Source organism: Papaver somniferum, chromosome 7 (genome assembly GCF_003573695.1).
Source record: "Papaver somniferum cultivar HN1 chromosome 7, ASM357369v1, whole genome shotgun sequence".
Taxonomy (NCBI): domain Eukaryota; kingdom Viridiplantae; phylum Streptophyta; class Magnoliopsida; order Ranunculales; family Papaveraceae; genus Papaver; species Papaver somniferum.
In genome coordinates this window covers 248,758,208-248,780,360 of record NC_039364.1, presented here as the reverse complement: position 1 = coordinate 248,780,360, position 22,153 = coordinate 248,758,208, and the positions used below count along the sequence as shown (strand labels likewise).

Genomic DNA, 22,153 nt, shown 5'->3' with positions numbered 1-22,153 from the left:
TAATTATATTACATATCTATAAATATTAATCTTTCGTCAATAAATGATCACCAACATTTATTCTACATACATCCAGATACAAAGGTAAAGTTTTGCAATAATTTTTTGTCCTGCTATCACAACATAGGTAACAGAGGAGAAACGTTAAAGAACACGGAAAAGAAGAGAAATCAGGTAGATGTGGATTTAGTGTTAGTAGAAGATGAAGCAAAACAATTTGACGATGAAGGAAAGTGAAGAAGAGGAGGCAAGAATAAGAAGATAGAGAGAAAAAGTGGGATAATTAGGCATTTATTAGGGTTTTGTAATTGTAAGTGACATTATGTATACCCTTAGTTGGGCATATATTGTTCTAAGAATGCATTTTAATAATGATTGATTGCATGACCTTCAGTGTGTATAAACAAATGATCTCTTCTTTTCTTTTGAAATTTGTACACAAAAATAACATAATGTAACATCATTTTCTAATTTTCAAGATCGAAACACTTAACTTTGATATATAGATACATGATTGTATATATAAATAAAATATGTATATACGTGTCAGCGTCCTAGTCTTTTGAGAATTTTATATTGTCTGCGTCCGCATAACCCAGTCCCCTCTTTACGAAGAAAAAAAAATGATTAGAATACAAATATCAGTACAAATACAATTTCATATAACAGTTTTTTTATTGTTTAGGTATCTAAATTTGGAATAATAAATAATAGATGTATGATAGGGAAACCCCCATCAGATCATTTATGTATTTTTTTTTAATGTTTCTACACCGAAAACTGCTACAACATGATGAGCATAACCGAAACTGAATGGCCATCCATATTTAAAAGAAAACCTAGGATGACAGCGTCATTCTCTACCACTTTCGGCGTCTTCTTCCGTACCAGTAACCAAACCCAGCAATGGATGCAGCCAGAACAACCCCGGCAACGGCGTGCCATGCATGTAATGGTTTATTCATAATGACTCCAAAGCTTGGCACCTCAGCAACGGTTGCAACCACAGTAGGCAGTTGCTGACCAATTGAAACAGCAAAACCAAGACCTTGTCTTTCGAGCTCTGCCAAGTCTTCGATCCTGGGTTTCAGTCTGGTTGCTTTTGCTATGGCTTCGTACTCTTCTTTAGTTCCACCCTCGAGAAATGACCCCACAAGATAACCATTTTTAACCCAATAAGCCCCAAATGTGCTTCCTAAAAAATCCCCATAGTGTACTACTTCTCCTACATTGTCACCATAAAACTGCCAAGATAATGTAAAAACTCTAGAGTAGAAGAAAGGTAGGTAATCGAAATCCCATGTTTTGTTTGGAGCCATTAATGATGCAACAGCGTGTTTTGCTGATTTACGTGCCGAGTCAACGTGTTCAAGTCTACGAGTTTCCCCGAAGAGTTTGACTGGGAATGTTGCAACGTCTCCCACTGCATATACTGAGCTATTACTTGATTGCATTAGACCGTTCACTTTAATTCCACCCTTTTCCAAAGTCAGCTGACCCTCGATTAAACTTGTGTTCGGCCGGATCCCGATTCCTACCACAACCATATCTGTGAGAAGTTTGGTTCCATCCCTAAGAACTACAGATGTTACCTGTAAAGTGGGATACAAAAACAATCAAGTTCATAAAGGCCACGAGTGATCCAATGTGCAAGTGTCGACATATAAGATTATTGCTTAGACAGAGATTTAATTGCATTTTACAATATACTTCACATCACACTAAATGCTCAGTCATGAAATTGATAAACTAATCAATTTGAAAACAATATTGAAGTTTGCTTCTTCTTTTTTTAAGATGAGACCTTTTTAAACAGTCTCAGTTCTGGGGGAATCAGGACACTGTTATCAATATCAAGCCAATTCAGCTCGGATTTTTATTTGAAAACAAATGCACAAGTTAACTGGATTAGATAACAACTAGTTCTTAAGATATACTTACTTTCTCGTCTGAATCCTTTTCAAATGATGACAAAACAGTTCCTTTAATGAATTTCACTCCTTTAGACTTGTAATAATCTTCATAGTAATTCGCAATCTTTCTTGTAAATAGACGTGCCACTGAGAAAAAGAAAGGAAAAGAATTAACTATGAAAATGCATCATAATCATAGTTTTGTACAGAAATATATTAAAGTCTATTTTGCTGTCAATTAGACAGCATATATGAATATCACATACTCCTCAAGTACTAGGATTCCTTCTACGAAAGAAAATATACCTTACAGCTCAAAATAAAATAAAATGCATACACATATTTTAGCAAAAGCAGCAATTTAAGAGAGTGATTTTGATCAATGACTTATAAGGTTGTGATAGGTGATCCACAACACCCATCATCCACCTCTAGGTTTTATATAGTTCAACCCCACTGTAGTTTGAAGGTACAATAACTGACGACCAGAAGATGAGGGTGCTGTTGCCTCAAAAAGTAAATCGTGTGACAGAGGTATAGATGATCCATAAATTGATTAGATTTTTTTTTGAAGCATAAGTTGATTAGATGGGAAGACAGGAATTCAATTCATGCAAATACATGCAACTCTAATCTAGGATTTGAGGAGTTTTTAATAAGGTAAAGGAATCCAAGTCAGGAAACAGATTGTACTTACTGCAATGGGCCTCTGGGAAGACCATTGTGACATTCATTTTATTTATCACCATAGATGCGGCACACTCCATACCGATGTAGCCCCCACCAATGATAACAGCATTCCCACCAGGACAAGATTGCATCACTTCAACAAGCCTGGTTGCATCAGCTACATTACGCAAATAACAAACATTTTCGGCATCTGGACCGCTCACTCCAAATTCTTCAAGTTTTAAAGCCTATACAGAAGATATCCAATTCAATCAGAGGCAATATGGCACATGCTCATACAGTTTTCTAAATAGGTGCATCTCAAAATCTAATATATGAAAGAAATGAAGGAAATCAAAAAACTAGATTTAGTACCCGAGCCCCTGTTGCAATAATCAGGTACTTGTAACTTATAGTTTCTCCAAGTGAAGTTAGCAGTGTCTTCCGCCTCACATCAACAGACTTAACTCGAGTTCCAAGAACTAGTTCAATTCCTAAAAAGGAGGATCCAGATGCTGACAATTAGTCACTGTAATAAGCAGAAATATATATCAGATTTGACAATGCTTAACTTTCTTCTAGTTGATCAATATTAAGAGGGAAGAATAACAGATTCAAGGAACCAATAGAGGAGAACTATAATTCAATGATAAGTATTTACTCTGGGGTTTCTACCAGATTCTAAAATGTGTTAAGATGTAATCAATAATACTCTTCGATGGTTGTCAAACTGCAAGAACCTTTGTGACAAAGTTTTGATGTTTGTGACACAGTTTTGATGATTTGACCATATAGCCTCTAGTCTAAATGAGTTTCTATGCAAGGATAATCACTTTAAGGGATTCAGAAATAAAACCATGAACACATTCCCTGTTTCTCTTCTATAAGAAAAAAGGGAAAATTGGAGATATGCCCCAAAATCGACTGTCATCTTGGAGATATGCCCCAGGATTCCAGTTTTCGGGAATATGCCCAAAATAACAGCTTCCATCAAGGAAGCGTTAAATAGTCAATTTATCGTAAATGTGTTTGGACTTTTCTCTAATTTCTTTGAGGTTTTTTCTGCCTGAATATGTTCCTGAACCTTGTAAAGGTGTTAGTATATAGTATATCTGTCTTTTAATTCACATATGTACAGTATAACTTCTTTAAAGTAATACTCGATAATATAATATTCTCGTTAAAATAATAAAATTTCCAGGTCCCAATTCGGGCCCTTAGTGCTAAAATAATAAATTCGATAAAATCATAAAATAATACATTTTAAAAGTTCCCCTTGATGATTATTAGGTCCCAAATAATACATAAAATAATAATGCTACTAAAAAAATAAAAAATTAATTTCATACATATTAAACTCTTGCAAATATGATTTAATGTTGGTTTCTTTTTCTTTAGAACTCGAATCAAGTTGTAGTTCATACCCAATAATTCGTAATGCAATCAAAGTACCCGGAGCCACGTTGTTATACAACAACAAGAAGTAATTTTAAAGTGTCATTAATACTTGGAGTGCATGTATTTGTATTGCAATTAGTCAATAATATAATGCTTTTACAAAATTAGTCGATATTTTACTTAACCTACAAGTATTATTCAACCTCCAAGCTAGGTATTACTTTTTAAAATAATTATATATTATTTAATTATAAAATAATAATTTATTATATTATCGATAATATAATATTTCTTTCAAATAATAATTTTTCTTGGTCCCAAACCTATTATTTTATAGAAGTTATACTGTAATCCCAAGTGTGTGCGAATGTTGACTACTTAACGGTTTTGGATGAGATTTTGGACGGCTGGGACATATTCCCGAAAACTGGCTCCAAGATGACAGTTGATTTTGGGCCATATCCCCAATTTTCCCAAAAAAAAAATTGGTATTCTGTTTTTCCCAGATTCATAAGAGTGAAGCAATTACTAAACTCAATGGAGGATAAGAATCACCTACAACATAAAATTTCTTCTACTTTCCTCTGGTAGTCAGTTGATATCATACAGCTTAATGAATCTTAGAAGTACAAAAACTACTTTACATTGTCCGGAAAATTTGGTGCTCGGAATCCTAAGCAAATAGAGAGCTACATAAATTAATAAAAATATTGTCACATGTTTAAGTCTTTGATAGCAAAAACAAAGACGCACTATTTATCTCAATAGCATACATAAGAAAGAGCCTAGGGTAGAAGATAATTACCATGTTCGTTGTACCATTTTGGAGTCAACCTTTCCTCATTTGCTCCTACGCAGGTGTGGAAAGATGGAAGGCGTGTAGGAGCTACAAATCATCATAACCCACATTAAGAACATGTTACAGATTCCAAAAGATTTACATATGAAACTACCACTTCTACGTCTTACATTCCCATTCCGAAGTATGGAAATTTATAATTATAGTATTTCATTTTTATAAGAAGTCTCTCTTTGGACCAAGTAAGCTACGATGATACCTTCTGGAAGTAAAAACCCTTTGCTCAGTGCAGGTCTTTCATAAGGTACAACCTGCCACATACACCAAGACTTAATCAAGAGACTGTACCACTTAGTTACTAAGACTAAAAGCAAATACATAGCAAGAAATCATGCAAGCCTATATACACAGTGAATTGGTGATAGATTTGATAACATTTACCAAATATTGAGCAAACATGAGATTCAAAATAAAACCTATAGAAGTTCATAAACGAGGAGTTAGTCATTGTATCAAAATAAAGAAAGAGCAAAGAAAAATTTCCCCAACCTCTATGAAGTTCTAAAATGATATCTGTAATCAAATTACAAAACTGCTTTTCCTCTACCGGTGAATAAAATATGTTGTCAACTGTGTTGGAATCACTCGCCAATTACCATCTACTAACAGGGTTCTCAGTGGTGGTGTTCCTGCTTTTCCTCAGAGTAGTAGATGCTAAATATGTTGGAATCACTCGCCTCATGCAACCACATGCTAAGGATCCCAGCCTTTCAACCAGGTAGTAGATGGTAATTGGCGTAAACAAGGAGACAGACTGGAACAATTATCAAAATCACTTTATAGGGCCACCAACCCCTATTCAAATATAATTCCTCTTCTTAATGGTTTTTGTCGATGCTTGTGGATGTATTCCATAACCAAAAGATACATAAGATATCTTCAGCTCAACTGCAGACCCCAACAAATAGACACTAGCAATAAAATTGAGCTCTTAAGATAAGATGAGACATACAAAACAGTTTGATAGCTACGTGCCAAAATCATTCATTAGAGAGATAAACTCACAAAAATGACCATAAAACATTCGAGATGAACAACACCCATATAACAGTTCACAACAAACCTGAACCCATCAAACACAAAACAAAAACTTGGGTTTTTAAGAAAAACTATGGTGAATTACACTATTATTGCAAACGACCACTTAATTTGAGAAGAACCCAGGATTCAAATGAGCTTACAGAACCAAAATGAGTAAAATAAAAGGAGTATAATTAAAAAAAATAAAAGAAAAAAATAAGGGAACTTACAGATTCTTCAGAAATGATGCAAAGTTCACCATGACCGACTCCTCTTCTTGAGAACTCAAGAGCAGCATAACCAGCAGCAACACCACCACCAAGAATCACATAAACATAAGCTCTTCCCATTTCTCTTTCTCTAAACAGCGCGACTGTGTTTCTCAAATCTTAAAAGTTAATTTTGATATTTTCGTTTTGTAGGTTTTTCTTTTTCAATCCATCTCGAAAGTTGAAATTTCTAATTTTTTGTTATTTTATTTTCAATGAAGAAAGAAAAAAAGGTTTTATTACTATATTATCCTTTTCTCTTTTGGCAGGAACCAAAACGGCAACAACGGCCAACAAGTCTACTAGTATGTTCTGACATCAGTCATTTAGGTTTGGAACCTGTGGACATGTAATTTCCTAACCCCATCCGAAATATATCAATTTTAATTTTATTTTATTTTATTTTTTTATAGAAAAACTTAGGCCGAAAATAGCCCTGGTACAAATAGTTAGCAAGGCTGCTGCCACTAGTCTTGCCAACATTGTTCTTACAAGCTAGTGCAATATTAAAAGTATCCAAATTTTGAAGTCTTTGGATAACTTTGAGACTAATTAAGATAAAAGTAACTGGGTTGATTCTGTTGGTATTATCTTCTTCTTCATGGCTCATTTTTTCGTGAAAGTTCAGGTGAAATCTTTGTTTGACAGCCTTGTGATATAGTAACTTGAAACGGACTAGGATTTCCATAGATTCAGCTTGTATTTCCACTTTGGTGTGCTGCATTTCTTTGGCCCATGAAAAAGTTAAGTCTGCTCCTCCTGTTGCTCCCCAAGCTCCAGAGTGTCCTGGATGTCCTTTTGTTCCAATGGGATTTCCTGCAAAATCTAAGATAGATAGAGCAGAATAATAAGTTAGGCTCTCGGGATCTTGGAGAGTGCATATCTTTATGATTATGCCAAAATTCCCTCTTGGGTAATTGTTCAGGGAGTATGGAGCACTGTTGTGTTCTCCAGTTGAATCATTCTCTTCGGGTGTTAAAGAGAAAGTATTCAAAATATGGGTTGGTAATTTATGGATTCTGTTAGGATTGCACAAGTGCTGCCTGATGCAGTTGGAGGTTTGTCTAGCATTTGGCTGGATATGACTGAAAACCAGATCATACCTAGCCTTTCAGATGAACCAGCATGTTGTAGCATACAAACTGCAGTTTTTATTGGCATCCCTAGGAAGATACTATGAGTTCAGCCAATCCATGAAGATTGTAGTGTTATCAAAATGAGTATGGGTGGGACCAATGATTTCCTGCCATACATAAGTGGCATCATGACAATTTAGAAACATGTGTGTCATTGTTTCCTCCCCACTTTTGCATATTTGGTATAAAAGATCAATGTAGTACAGAATGCTAGCTGTTTTAGCATTAGTGGGCAGGATTTCATGAGCACATTTCCAAATGAAGATTTTAATAACTGGAGCAGTGTCCATATTCCAGATTGCTCCCCAATTTCTTGTTGTAGTATTTCTGTAAAGATGATCAATCTTTGCCTTGTAGAGGGATTTAACAGAGAACTTTCATGTGTCATTTAGATTTCACTGAATCTTTTCTTCCTCCCCAGGGTGAGTATCCAGAGCTAGAGTTTCCTAAGCAGTATGTGGGTTGAAATAAGTTTTCACTAGAATAATATCCCAGGTTCCATTGGGTAGAAGAATATTTGAGACTGTCTTAATGAAATGTGGGCAGTTTATAGGTTTTGCTGAGAGTTGAATAGATATTTGGAATCTAGATGTCTTCCCAAATTTTGATCTTCCTTCCATCACCAATTCTCCAAACACAGTGTTGTTGAATGTTGTTAATACCTTCTAAGTTGCCTTTCCATATCTAGGAGTCTTCATCTTTTGGTTTGATATCCATATTAAGCACATTTATGCCAGTTAGATACTTAGCATCCATTAGTTGGTAGCATAGAGAATATGTATCCTGCTCTAGTATCCAACCAATCTTGGTGATCATAGAGCTACTGAATAGTTCCATATTCATGAATCCTAAACCTCCCAGTTCTTTGGGTTTGCAAACTGCAGTCCAAGCTTTTGGGTAGTAATCTTTGGGGTTTTCTAAGCTTTTTCCCCATAAGAAATCTCTTTGAAGTTTGTGTCATCCAGCTGAAGCACTTGAACACCCATGATGTTGTTGATGATAGGAATAAGATTTGGATTGGTGTTTTTACTGAAAAAGACTCCTGATTTGTTGAAGTTGATGAGCTGGCCTGAGGTTTGTCCAAAAATATTTAGGATATCCATAATATTTTGAGCTTTAATCTTGTTAGCTTTGCAGAAGACCATACAATCATCAGAAAAAAGGAGATGGTTGATAGAGGGTGCATTTTTGCATATCTTGATTCCAGTAATAAGGCCCAATTCCTCAGCATGAATAAGAGTTTTAGAAAGAGTTTACATACACAAAAGGAAAAGATATGGAGATAAAGGATCACCTTGTCTTATTCCCCTTGAAGGTTTAAAGAAAGTATCTGGAGAGCCATTAAGAAGAACATCAGAAGTGGTGGTGAAAATGCATTGATGAATTTTCTTGCACCACTGATCATTGAAGCTAATCTTTTTCATTATGATGATTAGAAAGTCCCAATCCACTCTGTCAAAAGATTTTCCCATATCAATTTTGATACCCATACTTTCATGGGAAATGGCTATGTTATCTGAGATTTGTCTGCCAGGTATGAAAGCAGATTGGTAAGGTGATATGATATTGTTGAGAGAAGGTTTCATTCTTTGGGCTATGCGCTTTGAAATGATTTTGTAGGTAGTATTGCAAAGGATTATAGGTCTAAAATGGCTTGGGGAAGAGGGATTGTCAACTTTAGGAATGAGGTAGATGAAGGTGGAGTTCATCTCTTTGAAAAAATGGCCAGAGGTTGACAATATAATCCCATAATCTCCAAGTTGGCTTGGAAAAAATTTGGAGGGAAGCCATCAGGTCCTGGAGCTTTATCACTTTCCATGCTGAACACGATGGACTTAACTTCATTGTGATCAGGATTTCTATCTACATATTGTTGTCAATTGTGGTAATGGTAGTGGGTATAAGATTGATGATTTCTGGTTTTATGTTGGTGGTTTCAACATAGGCCATTTTTGAGAAATGATGTGTGAAGCAGTTCTTCACTTCTTGGTAATCTGTTATCCATTCCCCTTTTTCATCTTGGAATGTATCAATCTTGTTTCTCTTGGTTATACTTTTTGTGGCTCTGTGGAAATAGCTGGTATTTTGATCCCCTAGATTAATTAGTTGATCTCTACTCTTGGTCTTCCAAAATTTTTCTTCTATATCCTGCCAATTCTCGAGAGTTTGTCTTACATCTGCCAGGAACTGGCCTCTATCCAATCTGAAGTAATTGTTATGTAACCAATTTAGATATTTCTTGCATTCTTCTATGTTAGTATTGATGTTTCCATAAACTTCCTTGTTCCAAACTCTAATTTGAAGCTTGATATCTTTTAGTCTTCTAGCAACGATGAAGGCACTGGATCCAGGAAGAGTTTTGCTCCAGCATTCAGCTATTATTCTCTTGCAATCCTCATGATCCAACCAGGGTCCAAAGAACTTGAAAGGAATACTGCTTTTCCAATTGGGATTGGAATTGACCAGAATAGGATGATGATCTGACCCAATGTCCAGCATATTAGAGATGGTTGTATTAGGGTAGAGAAGTTGCTAACCCTTTATCCAGTCTTTGTTCAGTGAGGGAAAAGCCATTTCTTTTGTTTGACCAAGTGAAAGGGCAACCAGTAAAACTAAGATCCACTAAATGCAGATGAAGAATTTTGTTGTTGAACAAAGCAGCTTCAGTATAGTCAATGGGATGAGTACTGAATTTTTCAGTTTCATGAAGAATAAAATTGAAGTCACCAATAATCAACCAGGGAAGTTGGTTGGTGGCTGCAGTTTTATCCTACATTTCCCAAGAATTAACTTTACTAGAGGTCTCATAGGGACTACCATAATACCCAGTGAAAAGCCAGGGGGGAGGGGTGCATTTGCAGTGCTGACTATAGCATTGATATGGTTTAAAGAGAAATCAATGATGTCAATAAAAAGATTGCTTTTCCATATCAATGCTAAGCCTCCAGCAGTGCCACTTGCCCCTTCTGGATTTACAAACCAGAAATTATTGACATTAATCATTCATGATTTTCTTAAGATTTCTTGTTTTTGCTTAGTTTCAGAGATGGATATAATATCAGGATTCAACCATGCTGCTATTCAGGTACCTCTCGATTTTCCATCTAATATTCATTTTTCGGTTCTACCCAATCTTAATCTTTACCTAATCTATCTTTATGGTCTATCAATTTATGAGTTTCTGCTTTTCTTTAATTTAAGTAAATTCGAATTTAGGGTTTTCTTTTTCATTTTTTCATGTGAAATTAATCTATGTATCCTAGATTCGTTAAATTTGCATGCTTTAATTCAATCCCCCAGTGTTTTTTTGTTGAGACATTATCACACAGGAGACATCTATAATAAACTTCTAAGAAACCCTTCAATTAGGAATACTCATAGTCTGAACAACATTCGTATTTGCATTAGAATTCATTATTGTCAATTATATCTAGTTATTTGTATGAACTTGTGTGTTTTCAATTCTGTCTTGCATCTAAATTTTAATACCATGAGAGTCTTATCTTGGAATTGCCAAGGATTTTGGAATCCTAATACTAGAACCTCTCTGAGGAATTTATTTAGGTCCCAAAACCCGACATTATTTTCTTGTGTGAGACAAAAAATGGTATTCCAAAAATGAATCAATTTCTAAAGAGTTTCAATTATCCTTTTTATTGGTGTCATTCCTCTAGAGGCTTGCCAGGTGGCATTGCCCTCTTATGGAAAAATGGCTTTCAACTAGAAATTGTTCATGATACATATAAAATGATTAATGCAATTATTTCCTATGACCCTAGCAAGCCTGAATTCCTCGCCACTTTTCTTTATGGCTCAACACACCATAATGAGAAGATGGAACAATGGAATTACATTAAGGACATTGGTATTAAAATCGATCACCCTTGGATTTTAATAGGGGATTTGAATATAACTATGTTCAATCACAAATGATCCACTAATACTAACCCTACCACCACTGAAATCCCAGAAATCCAAACTATTATAGATTTACCTGATCTTAGTGATTTGGGTTATGTGAGTACACAATATACTTGGTCAAATAGACAAGATGGTGGAAACTTAATTATGGCTAGACTTGATAGGGTCATGGGAAATAGTTTATGGCTTGAACATTATGGTTCCTCTAAGGTTTATCACATAGCAGCTATTGGTTCAGATCACATACCAATAGTTTTAGTGACAAATCCAAATAGTAACCAAGGCCATAAACCTTATAGATATTTTAAATGTTGGGGAAGTGATCCTACTTCTAAAGATATCATCAAAAATGCATACTCAAAGAATGTTAGAGGTTCGCCTGCGTTCCAGTTTACTCATAAACTGAGGTACGTTGAACATGACTTGAGAAACTAGAATTTAAACCATTTTGGTAACATTGATCAAAGAGTCAAGTCCCTTGGTAGGACTAGAAACCTACAATATTAACCGCAATCGCACGGCGTCTGTAACATAGATAGAGGCAAATACGGGTCAATCCTACGGGGAGTTGGATTGGTGAAACTAAACTTCTAAGATCCTAATAATACTAATTTAGAGATGGTGTTTGTCGATACGACGAGAAGATTGATTGTTGTGCGAAGGAAACAATATTCAAAACAATATAAAGATTAACTAGGGCTTCGATTCCACCACCTAGATGCATAGCAATTCCCTAATTTGATATACTAGCTCTCTCTTCAATCAAGGAGCTATAGAAGTTCTAGCTTCAAACTACCTTGAAGATGTGATATAATCACTAACAAATATGATGATTTAATCTCAGCAAAAGATGTCAATCCCTAGAATTACTTGTCTTTCTAAGGCATAAGTAATCAAAGATTGAAATAAAATAAGTTCACATAGGCTTGAATTTTGACAAAGAGTTAACCAAATTACCTAGGATGCTTGACATACAAGGTGAAAGAAAATTGACAAAATTAAGAAATTAATCATGCTTTCCATTGAAATCCCATAGAGAAGAACAAGTAAAATTAAACAAGACGAATTATAATTATTAAAGGAAGTTTCATCTCTGCCCTAGCAGAGGTTTTTAGAACATGAGTAAAATTGAAACAAACCCAAAACCTAAAACTACAGCATGTACCGGCTACTCCGGGCTTGAGTTTTACATCACAATCTCCTCCCTTTTTATACAAAATTTCCCATCAATTCTCAATAAATCCTCATAGTCAACAATTAAAAAAGAAGAAATTAGGGATTTGATATGACTACAATTAACTCTCCACTGAACCGCCACCCTATTGTCTTCAATTCCTTACTGCCATTGTTGGTGATTGCAAGGGGCAACAAATTCAGACCTAATTTGACATGCATGTTGCTTGTAGAATGCCGCCTGACCTTGTATCCATGTCTTAAAACCTCAAATCAATCTTCATTTCAGGCTTCTAACACTAGGGGAGAGGTGAAATTGTCGAGTGTTGCAGAGAACCAGAATTTCAGACCTTGTTGTCATTTTTTGTTGCTGCTGTTGACAACCAATCAGCCGACCTAATCTTGTACAATTCATAGTCTTGGGGATAGGTTTGAAATGAGTTTGAACTATGGTAGAAACTGTAATTCACAATTGTGAGAAGAGGAGGCAGTCACAGAGATTTGATATGTAGAGAAAACTGGGAGACAGAAAAGATGGGTCGACTGAATTTTTGGGAGAAGAGGACACAAAGAACAAAATTGTTTCTCGTGAAGGAAATGGAATATGGGATTTGGGAAAGTTATAAGATACTGTGTAAATCATGAATACCTTGCTTTGCAATACAAGAATGGATTTTGGGCTTGGTTTCCTTTCCATTTAATTTCCCAAACGTGAGCAGAATTGAATTCTGAACTTTGGCCCATTATTTGATGTCATCCTCATTCCTTAGCCCAGCATCACAATTGCAAATCCTTCCATTCATTTCCAATATTTCAAGTTTCTACGCCATCTTTATCCATCGACCATACTACTTATTCTCCTACAAACGCAAACAAAGACTAATTATTAATATTTACAACAAAAAGGATTATTGATACCCGACACGCAAAATGCATAATTTGACTTAAAATAAGACATTAAAGCATTCGAGATGTGACAAAAGACGACAAAATGGCCTAGAAATATGCATTATTAGGCACCGATCATCCCTTACTGACCAACTTCAGCATTTAAATAGTCAACCTCTATCTATTCGGAATGCTGAGGAAGTCAGGGGTGTAGAACTTGATCTTGAGCATTGGCAAAATGTTCAAGAAGAGTTTTATACCCAAAAGTCAAGACAAGATTTTATTCAAAGTGCTGATAGAAACACTGATTTCTATCATACTTCTATCAATATAAGGAAACACTTTAATCATATTGAGACTCTTAAATTACCCAATGGTGAATGGTCTAAGGATAGGAATGACCTTGAAGGCCTATTGATTAATCATTTTAAAAGGATTAGCTTAACTTCTCGGCTATTTAAAAATGCTGAATTTCTGAATTATATTGAACCTTGTGTGTCTGCTGATGACAATAGTTATCTTCTTAGACCTGTCTCTCTTGAGGAAATAAGGGAAACCATTAATCAAATGTCCTCTTGGACATCCCCAGGGCCAGATGGTTTCCTTCTAGGGTTTTATAAACAAAATTTAGAATTGCTTGAAGCTGATGTTTGGAAAAGGGTCTGTTCCTTTTTGAGTCTAAGCATTTACTCAAATCCATGAATCATACTTTTCTATCCCTTATCCCCAAAGTCAGGAACTCTTTACACCAGCTGACTTTAGATCAATTTCCTTATGTAACACTAGTTACAAGATAATTTCTAAACTTCTTGCAAATAGGATGAAGCCTTTACTTAGTAAACTAATCTCTCCTTACAAGCTGCGTATGTGCCTAATAGACACATTTCTGACAATGTCGTCATTGCACAAGATATAGTTCATACTATGAAAAGGAAAAGGAAAAAAGATAGAAACGGTGTCATGGGCCTTAAACTCGACATGTCTAAGGCCTTTGACAGAGTTGAATGGTCATTTTTAATTGATATTCTCAAATGTTTTGGCTTTTCACAAGATTGGTGTGCTCTTATTTATAAGTGTATTAGCACCACCAATATTTCTATCATGCTTAATGGATCTCCATGTCCCTCTTTTAAACCAACAAGAGGTTTAAGACAAGGGGATCAATTATCTCCTTATCTCTTTATTTTATGTACGGAATCGTTTTCTAGATATCTCATTCATGCTGAAAATAACAATCTAATTCAAGGAGTACGCATCAGTAAGGAGATTAGTGTTTCACACTTACTCTTCGCTGATGAGTGCCTCATATTTGTCAAAGCTTCCCATGAGCAAGATGATAATTTGATGAATTTGATAAAATATTTTAGTTATATCTCTGGCCAAGTCATTAACTTAGACAAATCTGGTTGTTTTTTTAGAAAAAAATGTTCATCCTGAACATGCTGTCTCGCTTATTAATGCTTTGGCAGTTAAGAAAATTGATCTTAAAGAAAAATATCTAGGCATTTCATTGTTTGTTGATAGAAATAAAACAGAGTCGTTTAGTCATCTTCGTGAGCATTTTGATAAAAGAGTTGCAAAATGGAAAGGAAGGCAGTTTTCACAGGCTGGTAGATCCATAGTGGTGCAACATGTTTTAAAATCCTCTCCTATATATCACATGAGTACTTTTCTCATACCATATACCATTACTCAAAAAATGGAACAATACCAAAGGGATTTCTGGTGGGGGGAAAAAAACTCAGGGGGTATTTGCATTATAAATTGTAGAAATGTGTGTTCTCATAAACTTCAAGGGGGTTTGGGCTTTGAGAACTTAAGAATCTTTAATAGAGCTATGATTTCCAAACTTGCCTGGTCCCTCATTCATCCACCTAATGAGTTGTGGGTCAAAATCTTGGAATGTAAATATTTCAAGAATTGTCATCCTTTGCATGCTAGGAAACCATCTGATTCATCTTGGTTATGGAAGGGTATAGAGGTGGGTCTAGAAATCATTAGAGGAAACCCGATTTGGGAAGTTCGAAATGGTTTAAGTATTCATGCATTTACTGACAACTGGATACTGGAAGCTTCCTTACCTATTTGTCATACTTATCCCAATCCTGACATGCTAGTTGCTGATTTTATTGATCCTAGTACTAGAACATGGAATGTATAACTCATTAATAGTTTCTTCACAGTAGAAAATGCCCAAAAGATTTGTAGAATCAGAATTCTCACTGGGAATGATAGATTGGTTTGGTTGCATGCCAAGAATGGTGATTTCTCAGTGAAAACAGCCTACAAAGCTCTTGCGGGTGAACTTCAATTCATACAAAACCCTCATCCTAGTCAACCTACGTACAAAGGTTTTTGGAGTTTCCCCACATTACCCAAAATCCAACTCTTTATTTGGAAATGCATAGAAAATATTCTTCCGACCAATGCCAGACTCATGCAATATATAACCCATACTGATTCTTGGTGCCTGTGTGATACTAACTCAATTGAAACTGCTGAACATCTTCTCTTATTCTGTCCATATGCGAAATCTATTTGGTCCAATACTCCATTTGGCCACTATGTCACTTTTGAGGGAGAAAAAGCATTTGAGATTGATATTAGGAATTGGTTAAAGAGTAATAATAGTGTTGCAATTAAACAATCAATATTTTCCACGGCTTGGTGTATTTGGAGAGACAGGTGTTTTCGGATTTTTCAAAATAAAAATGTCACTCCAATAAGTATTGCCAACTCTGCAATGAAACTGATAGCAGATATTGATCGTAGCATGCCTGTTGTTCAACCAGTAATTCCAACTGCGCCTCTTCAGGCCTCGAACAATAATGGTTTGCCTGATATGTGCAGTATACTTTACTGTGATGCAAGTTTTGGCAAAGACACTAATGAAGCTGGATCTGGGCTTGTTTTAAATGATATGGCAGGGGCCTTCGAAGGATGCAAGCTCATCAAAGGAGTAGCAAGAACGGCGGAAGAAGCAGAATGCATTGCCATACTTGAAGGGATAAAATGGATGGAAGACAAAGGCATAAGTAGTTTCAGCATTCGCAGTGATGCAAAAAATGCAATCACTTACTTGATTAATAATAATAACCAATTGTGTTGGTTTAGTAAAACTATATTAGATGACTGTCAATTTCTTTTGAACAATTTTTCATTCTCAAGGCTAGATTATGTTAATATGAAATTTATTTCTTCAGCTGATAAAGCAGCAAAGTTCTGTAGAACGCATAATGTAACATGGGAATGGCTTGGTGATAAGCCTTCCTTTCTCCTAAACATGTAATCTTTCTCTTTGGAATGAAATTCATTATCTTAGCAAAAAAAAAAAGCATGTCATTTAGATATTTCTTTGCATCTCTAATTCCCAACCTTTGGCAGTTCCAGGCTTGAGCTCCAAAGTATGTGAATTTGAATGGTTAAGCTTAGGTTAAAGTAAACTAACATGAAATATATGGGGGAAAAATAATGTACCATGCTTGCAGAAGTGGAGTTTCCCAAGGTACCATTAGCCAGAGAAAGAGTGTCATTTTGATCTGTAGGAGCTTCATCCAAGTCCTTGAATCTCTTGAGCTTTTCAGTGTCAATGAATCTGAAGGTCTTATCATCATCATTATGAGTTGGTTTCTTTCTCTTGGTGTCAAGCATCGTGAGCATGAAGGGGTTATCACTTATCTTATCAAAGCTATGAGCTTTTTGCTTTTCCATCCAGGCTTCTTTCCTTTCCAGAGCAATTTCAGCCTCCATTCTAGTCTTAATTTGGGCAAGGGTAAGGAGAGTGTTGAATGGGAAATCTTTTGGAGGTGGAGAGGAAGGGAAGATAGTATTAGCAACAGCAACTTGAGATTGATGATTCTCTGTAGTGTTGATGTTGTTGGCTCTTGCAACATCTTTCATCTTAGGTAGTTTTTTCTTGTAAGTGCCTATAATTTTCTTGGTCATATCTAATCTCATATTTCTAATTTGACAAGCAAGGACATCAGGGTGGGGAGAATTTGATTCATCAACATGAATGGGTTGAGATCCAAAGGTGACAGGACTGTTAGAGGATCAAGCAATGTTTGCTATGGATTTTTCTAGATCCAACCTCTTAGCATTCTTCATCCTATCTTCAAATTCAGCTGCATCATCTGCATCAGAGTAAGGTATGTAAATTACATCTTTCCAGCTTGGACAATTTTTTGTTGTTGAGTTTTTGGTGGTGGGGCTGGCTGGGGGATTGGGAGGTGAGAGTGTTGTGGGAGGATGTGATTTGGTGGGATGATACAGAGTGGACCTGGATGATCATGAATTCTGCATACTTTACAAAATTTTATGCCATTAAGAGCATAAGCAAATTCTAGCCAGTGAGAGAGAGTAGGGGTTTCAAAAGCTTCTATGCCAAACTTGAGTGGTCTGGTGACATCTATAGTGAGCTTTACTTCCAAGTTTTTTTTCAAATCTATCTCTTCCATAAGCCTTTTTAGCATCTTAGTAAACTCCAACTGGTTTGACTATTCCTCTGATATCAGGAATGATGTGTTTTGGGATCCTTTTAATGAGTATCCAAATCATGACCTTTGATTAGATCTCTTCATCAATCAACTCAGGGCCACCAGCAGGAACTCCCACCAAATCCATAAGTTTGTCAAATACTCCTCTAGTGCCTCATTTTCTCAAAGTGGAGTAGTCTTCTTCATGTGTAAGCCTGAGAATATAGTAGTTTCTTCTTATGTTCCAAACATCCACTTCAACTCTACTCTGCAATTCCCAGTTTGCATTGATGAAGCTACTAACTCTAGTAGTTTGGAAGCAAATGTTGCTGCATAGTTTTCCAATAAAACACCATTTCCAGTCTTGAGGTTGTTTGGTTTTGACATTATCAGGGTTAAGAAAAACTTTTGGAAAAAAAATTCAGGAATATTGAGAGCTGAGTTCCTTTTGTTAACTAGGTTATCAATGTTGGTGGAGTTGGGGTTAGAGGAGGAAGCCATGAAAGAGTAATAGAGATCAAGAAGAAGGAGGTAGAGGAGAGAGTGATGTTCACTGATTAAAGAAAGGGTAATGTAAAAAACTCCTAAAGAGAGGAAAATGATGCAGGATTTAATTTGAAAGAGTTTTGTGGGTGTATGTTGATGTTTCTTGGGGTAGCTATCACAAAGTTTGGTTCTTGTGTTTATATTATATAAAGACAAATGATGCTTGAAGGGTTGGAGAAACAAGTACTCAATGAAGTTTTCTTTGGTGCAATGGTCTTGTCTTTTGGTGTCTAACAGTATCCTGGATAGAGACCTGCAACAAAATGACAAGAAACTAGCTTTGCTATCAGATATTTCGCAATGAGAGTAATCTACTAGATAGATTACCAGGTTACAGGTTTTGTTGTTAGTGATGGTATTGAGATTAAATTTGTGATGATTTTGTCGTTGACTGGGTCCCGGTTTCGGGTCTAACGGATGATCCGTTTTCAAGGTCCCTAGAAGTATGTTGGACTCTTGGTGTTGATTGGGATAACACTTAACCCAAAAAAACATGCCAGTCAGCTCGTTTGAGAGTTCCAGTTACCTTATCTGACTTCTGGTAGTTGAATGTGTCGATGGTACGTGTATTAATCTAGTCATCCTTGTCCACAGGGTTTTTCCTTTCGCCAGGTGGGATGGAACTAGGAGCCCACTCGCCATATGTCAAGTAGAAGAAATGATTAGCAGTTAAGTAATATTGTGAATCATGAAAAGATATAGGGTATAAGAAATGAAACTCTAGGTGAGGGGAAATTGAAGCGACAAGGTAGATTGAGTAAACAAGAGTGAAGGAAGAAATTTCTCTTTGGGAAGCGCTGCCAATTTATGGTGAAGCGAGCCACAACCAAAACATGAAATTCTTTGTAAAGACCCTTGTAATTGCCAGAGAAGATCTCCAATTTCTTTTTTCCTGTTCATCTTCCATTGTTCTCCAATTTTTTTTTTCTCCATGGATGATAAGAAAAGCGCAACGGATCGGAAAGGCAAGCAAAAGTTACATGAAGTGAATATCGAGCCTCGAATTCACTGGTATCCTTATGAGTACTGCGTTGATTGTTTGCCATATGGGATTGCATTTCCTCAAGGATGTGTGTCTCCTGATTTCAAGAAAAGCTTTGCATGGTACTTGGATGATTTGCAACATAATGTAAATGTGAAGGTGGAGGAATGTTTGCAAGAAGGAGGTCCACCCGGTGTAGTTCATGAGTTGCTGGTTGATTCTCCCGTTGAACGGTTGAAATAATTCTTCAGTCATCCAAAGCCGGCACCAATCAATCAAGACACCAGTAATCCATTTGTGATTCAAGGAGAGGAAATGCCCTGTCGAAGCAGCAACCACCATGTCAATGAAGATAAAGGTGGTACTAGTTATCCAACCAAAGGAACTGAAGGTGTGGACGTTGATATGACTGAAGTGGATGGCATTGGTTCTCAACCCTCTGATGTTAGGCCTCTCCGGTCTTGTTATGATGATGATGACTGGATTTTGTATGCATACCACCCCAAACATGGCTCTTTTCAAGTGCATGAGGGTGTTGTTGTTGTTGCTGATCGATTCCTTGTGTATGGATTGAGTAAGATTGATTATCAGTCCATTACTCTCCCTGCTGAAGAAAGATGTATGATTCGACAATTGGCTGCAAGGCCATGGCGTCATGATAAGCCAGCGGACAATCCTACTGGAGATGCTCTTTTCCCTGTGACTGGTCAGATAGGATGACGTATTTTTTCTGGAATGGTTCAGCCTGCCACCGATCCTGCCACCGATCCATTCCCCGATCCGGACCATCCAGCGGACAATCCTACTGGAGATGTACCAGCTACTGTTGTATCATAGGAGTTTAATCATGATGATGGTTTTGTTGACGAACCTTATACACCAGTACCTGAGCGGCGAAGTGAAGCACCATCTGTTCGTATGACTCGGAGCCGAACTCGGAGTGTCAGTCAAGGAACTCGGAGTAAGACTAGGCAGAATCAGAAGTAAGTATCTTTGGTTTTCTTTCATCTCCAGCATCTGCAGAATATAAGGGCATTTTTTGGTTTTCAGTGAAATGCTAGAAGTGAGAGATGAAAGGAATGACATTTGGTTATCTTTTATAATATTTTGGATATTATTTTGAAGTTGGAATATGTAGGGATAACTCTGATTATTGGTTAAAATATATGTGATATTTGTTGTTTTATCACGATCTTGTATGAATTTTGGATGTTGGTGATAATGTGAATGTTGAAGGTGTTTAGGTTGTGATTGCCTAGATTTGACTTGAGAGTGTCCATGTTTGGACAAGGGAATAAGAATGTTTTTCAGGTGTATGATTAGGTGATAGTATTTAGTAGTTATCAAGACTAAAAATAAATGGTTTGATTGAAGTTTAGAGTAATCAGAAGGGAAATTAGGGTGAAAGGGCTGCTTGTTAGTGGTAGTGAAAAGTGGGGGTACAACAACCTCACCCAGTATTTCACTTAGCAATCTGTATGGACTAACTCCAATATACTTTCAAGAGAATCAACTAGACAGTTAGACTCAATCTTAAGAAAAGTATATCAAAGAGTTATATCTCAATTTCTCGATTCAATACTTACTTAAGAAAATAGCAATCTGCGAGTCTTATTGAATACAAGAGAAATAACTTGAACGATACCAAAGACCAATGTTCAAGGATCAATCAACTTCAATCAACAACCAAACGTTGGATTTACCAATTGATCGATACTATGCACAACCTGTGATATTTCAATTATATAACAAAATATAATGCGGAAAAGAAATAACACAGACACCAGAAGTTTTGTTAACGAGGAAACCGCAAATGCACAAAAACCCCGGGACCTAGTCCAGATTGAACACACACTGTATTAAGCAGCTACAGACACTATCCTACTACAAACTAAGTTCGGTCTGGACTGTAGTTGAACCCCAATCAATATCACAATGATCCAAGGTACAGTTGCGCTCCTTACGTCTCTGATCCCAGCAAGATACTACGCACTTGATTCCCTTAGATGATCTCACCCACAACTAAGAGTTGCTACGACCCAAAGTCGAAGACTTTAATAAACAAATCTATATCACACAGAAAAGTCTACAGGAATAGATAAATCTGTCTCCTACAGAAATACCTACGATTTTTGTTCTGTCTTTTAATAAATCAAGGTGAACAAGAACCAATTGATATACCGAACTTATATTCCCGAAGAACCGCATAGAAATATCAATCACCTCACAATAATCTTAATCGACTAGCGAAACAAGATATTGTGGAATCACAAACGATGAGACGAAGATATTTGTGACTACTTTTCTATCTTGCCTATCGGACAAATTAATCTCAAGCCAATCTTACGATTGCACTCAATCACGATAGAAACAACAAGATCAGATCACGCAACTATAGAGAAAATAGTTGAGTCTGGCTTCACAATCCCAATGAAGTCTTCAAGTCGTTAACCTACAGGGTCTCGGTAGAAACCTAAGGTTAAAAGAGAATCAACTCTAGCTTATACAACTAGTATCACATAGGAGATGTGGGGATTAGATTTCCTAGTTGCTAGAGTTCTCCTTTATATAGTCTTCAAATCAGGGTTTGCAATCAATGCAACCTTGGTAACAAAGCATTCAATATTCACCGTTAGATGAAAACCTGATCAGATTCAAGCTAATAGCTTTCAACCGTTAGATCGAATCTTAGCTTGTTACACACAAATGAAATGCACGTTCATTTAGGTTTGTGTAACCATACCTAAACGTGTACACATAGTTGGTTCCACAGTAGTTAACCAATAGTTAGCCATATGACCACTTTCATATCAACCTTATTCATATTCACTATAACTAGTTCAAATGACTCATAAGAACTAGTTAGAGAATTGTTCAATTGCTTAGATCTCATAAAAGTATATA

At 36.2% G+C, this 22,153-nt stretch overlaps 1 protein-coding gene across 1 annotated transcript; it reads right to left on the bottom strand.

The window, feature by feature from the left end:
* Positions 1-641: 641 nt before the first annotated feature.
* On the bottom strand, positions 642-6,386 carry LOC113300090 (monodehydroascorbate reductase 4, peroxisomal). Its single transcript, XM_026549271.1, has 7 exons — positions 6,090-6,386; positions 5,039-5,090; positions 4,786-4,866; positions 2,958-3,076; positions 2,611-2,830; positions 1,942-2,060; positions 642-1,592 (listed from the first exon to the last, which is right to left on the bottom strand). Exons 1-7 carry the CDS (start codon positions 6,207-6,209, stop codon positions 861-863), a joined length of 1,443 nt encoding a protein of 480 aa, XP_026405056.1. The 5' UTR covers positions 6,210-6,386; the 3' UTR covers positions 642-860.
* Between the last annotated feature and the right edge of the window lie 15,767 nt (positions 6,387-22,153).

Bases quoted from the DNA above. Each gene is read 5' to 3' on its own strand.
- LOC113300090 (XM_026549271.1), bottom strand. From the start codon at position 6,209: ATGGGAAGAGCTTATGTTTATGTGATTCTTGGTGGTGGTGTTGCTGCT. The intron at 5,091-6,089 runs GTAAGTTCCCTT...TGTATGTGGCAG, and splicing joins GCATCATTTCTGAAGAATCT to GTTGTACCTTATGAAAGACC. The intron at 2,061-2,610 runs GTAAGTACAATC...TCTTTTTCTCAG, and splicing joins CTTCCCAGAGGCCCATTGCA to TGGCACGTCTATTTACAAGA.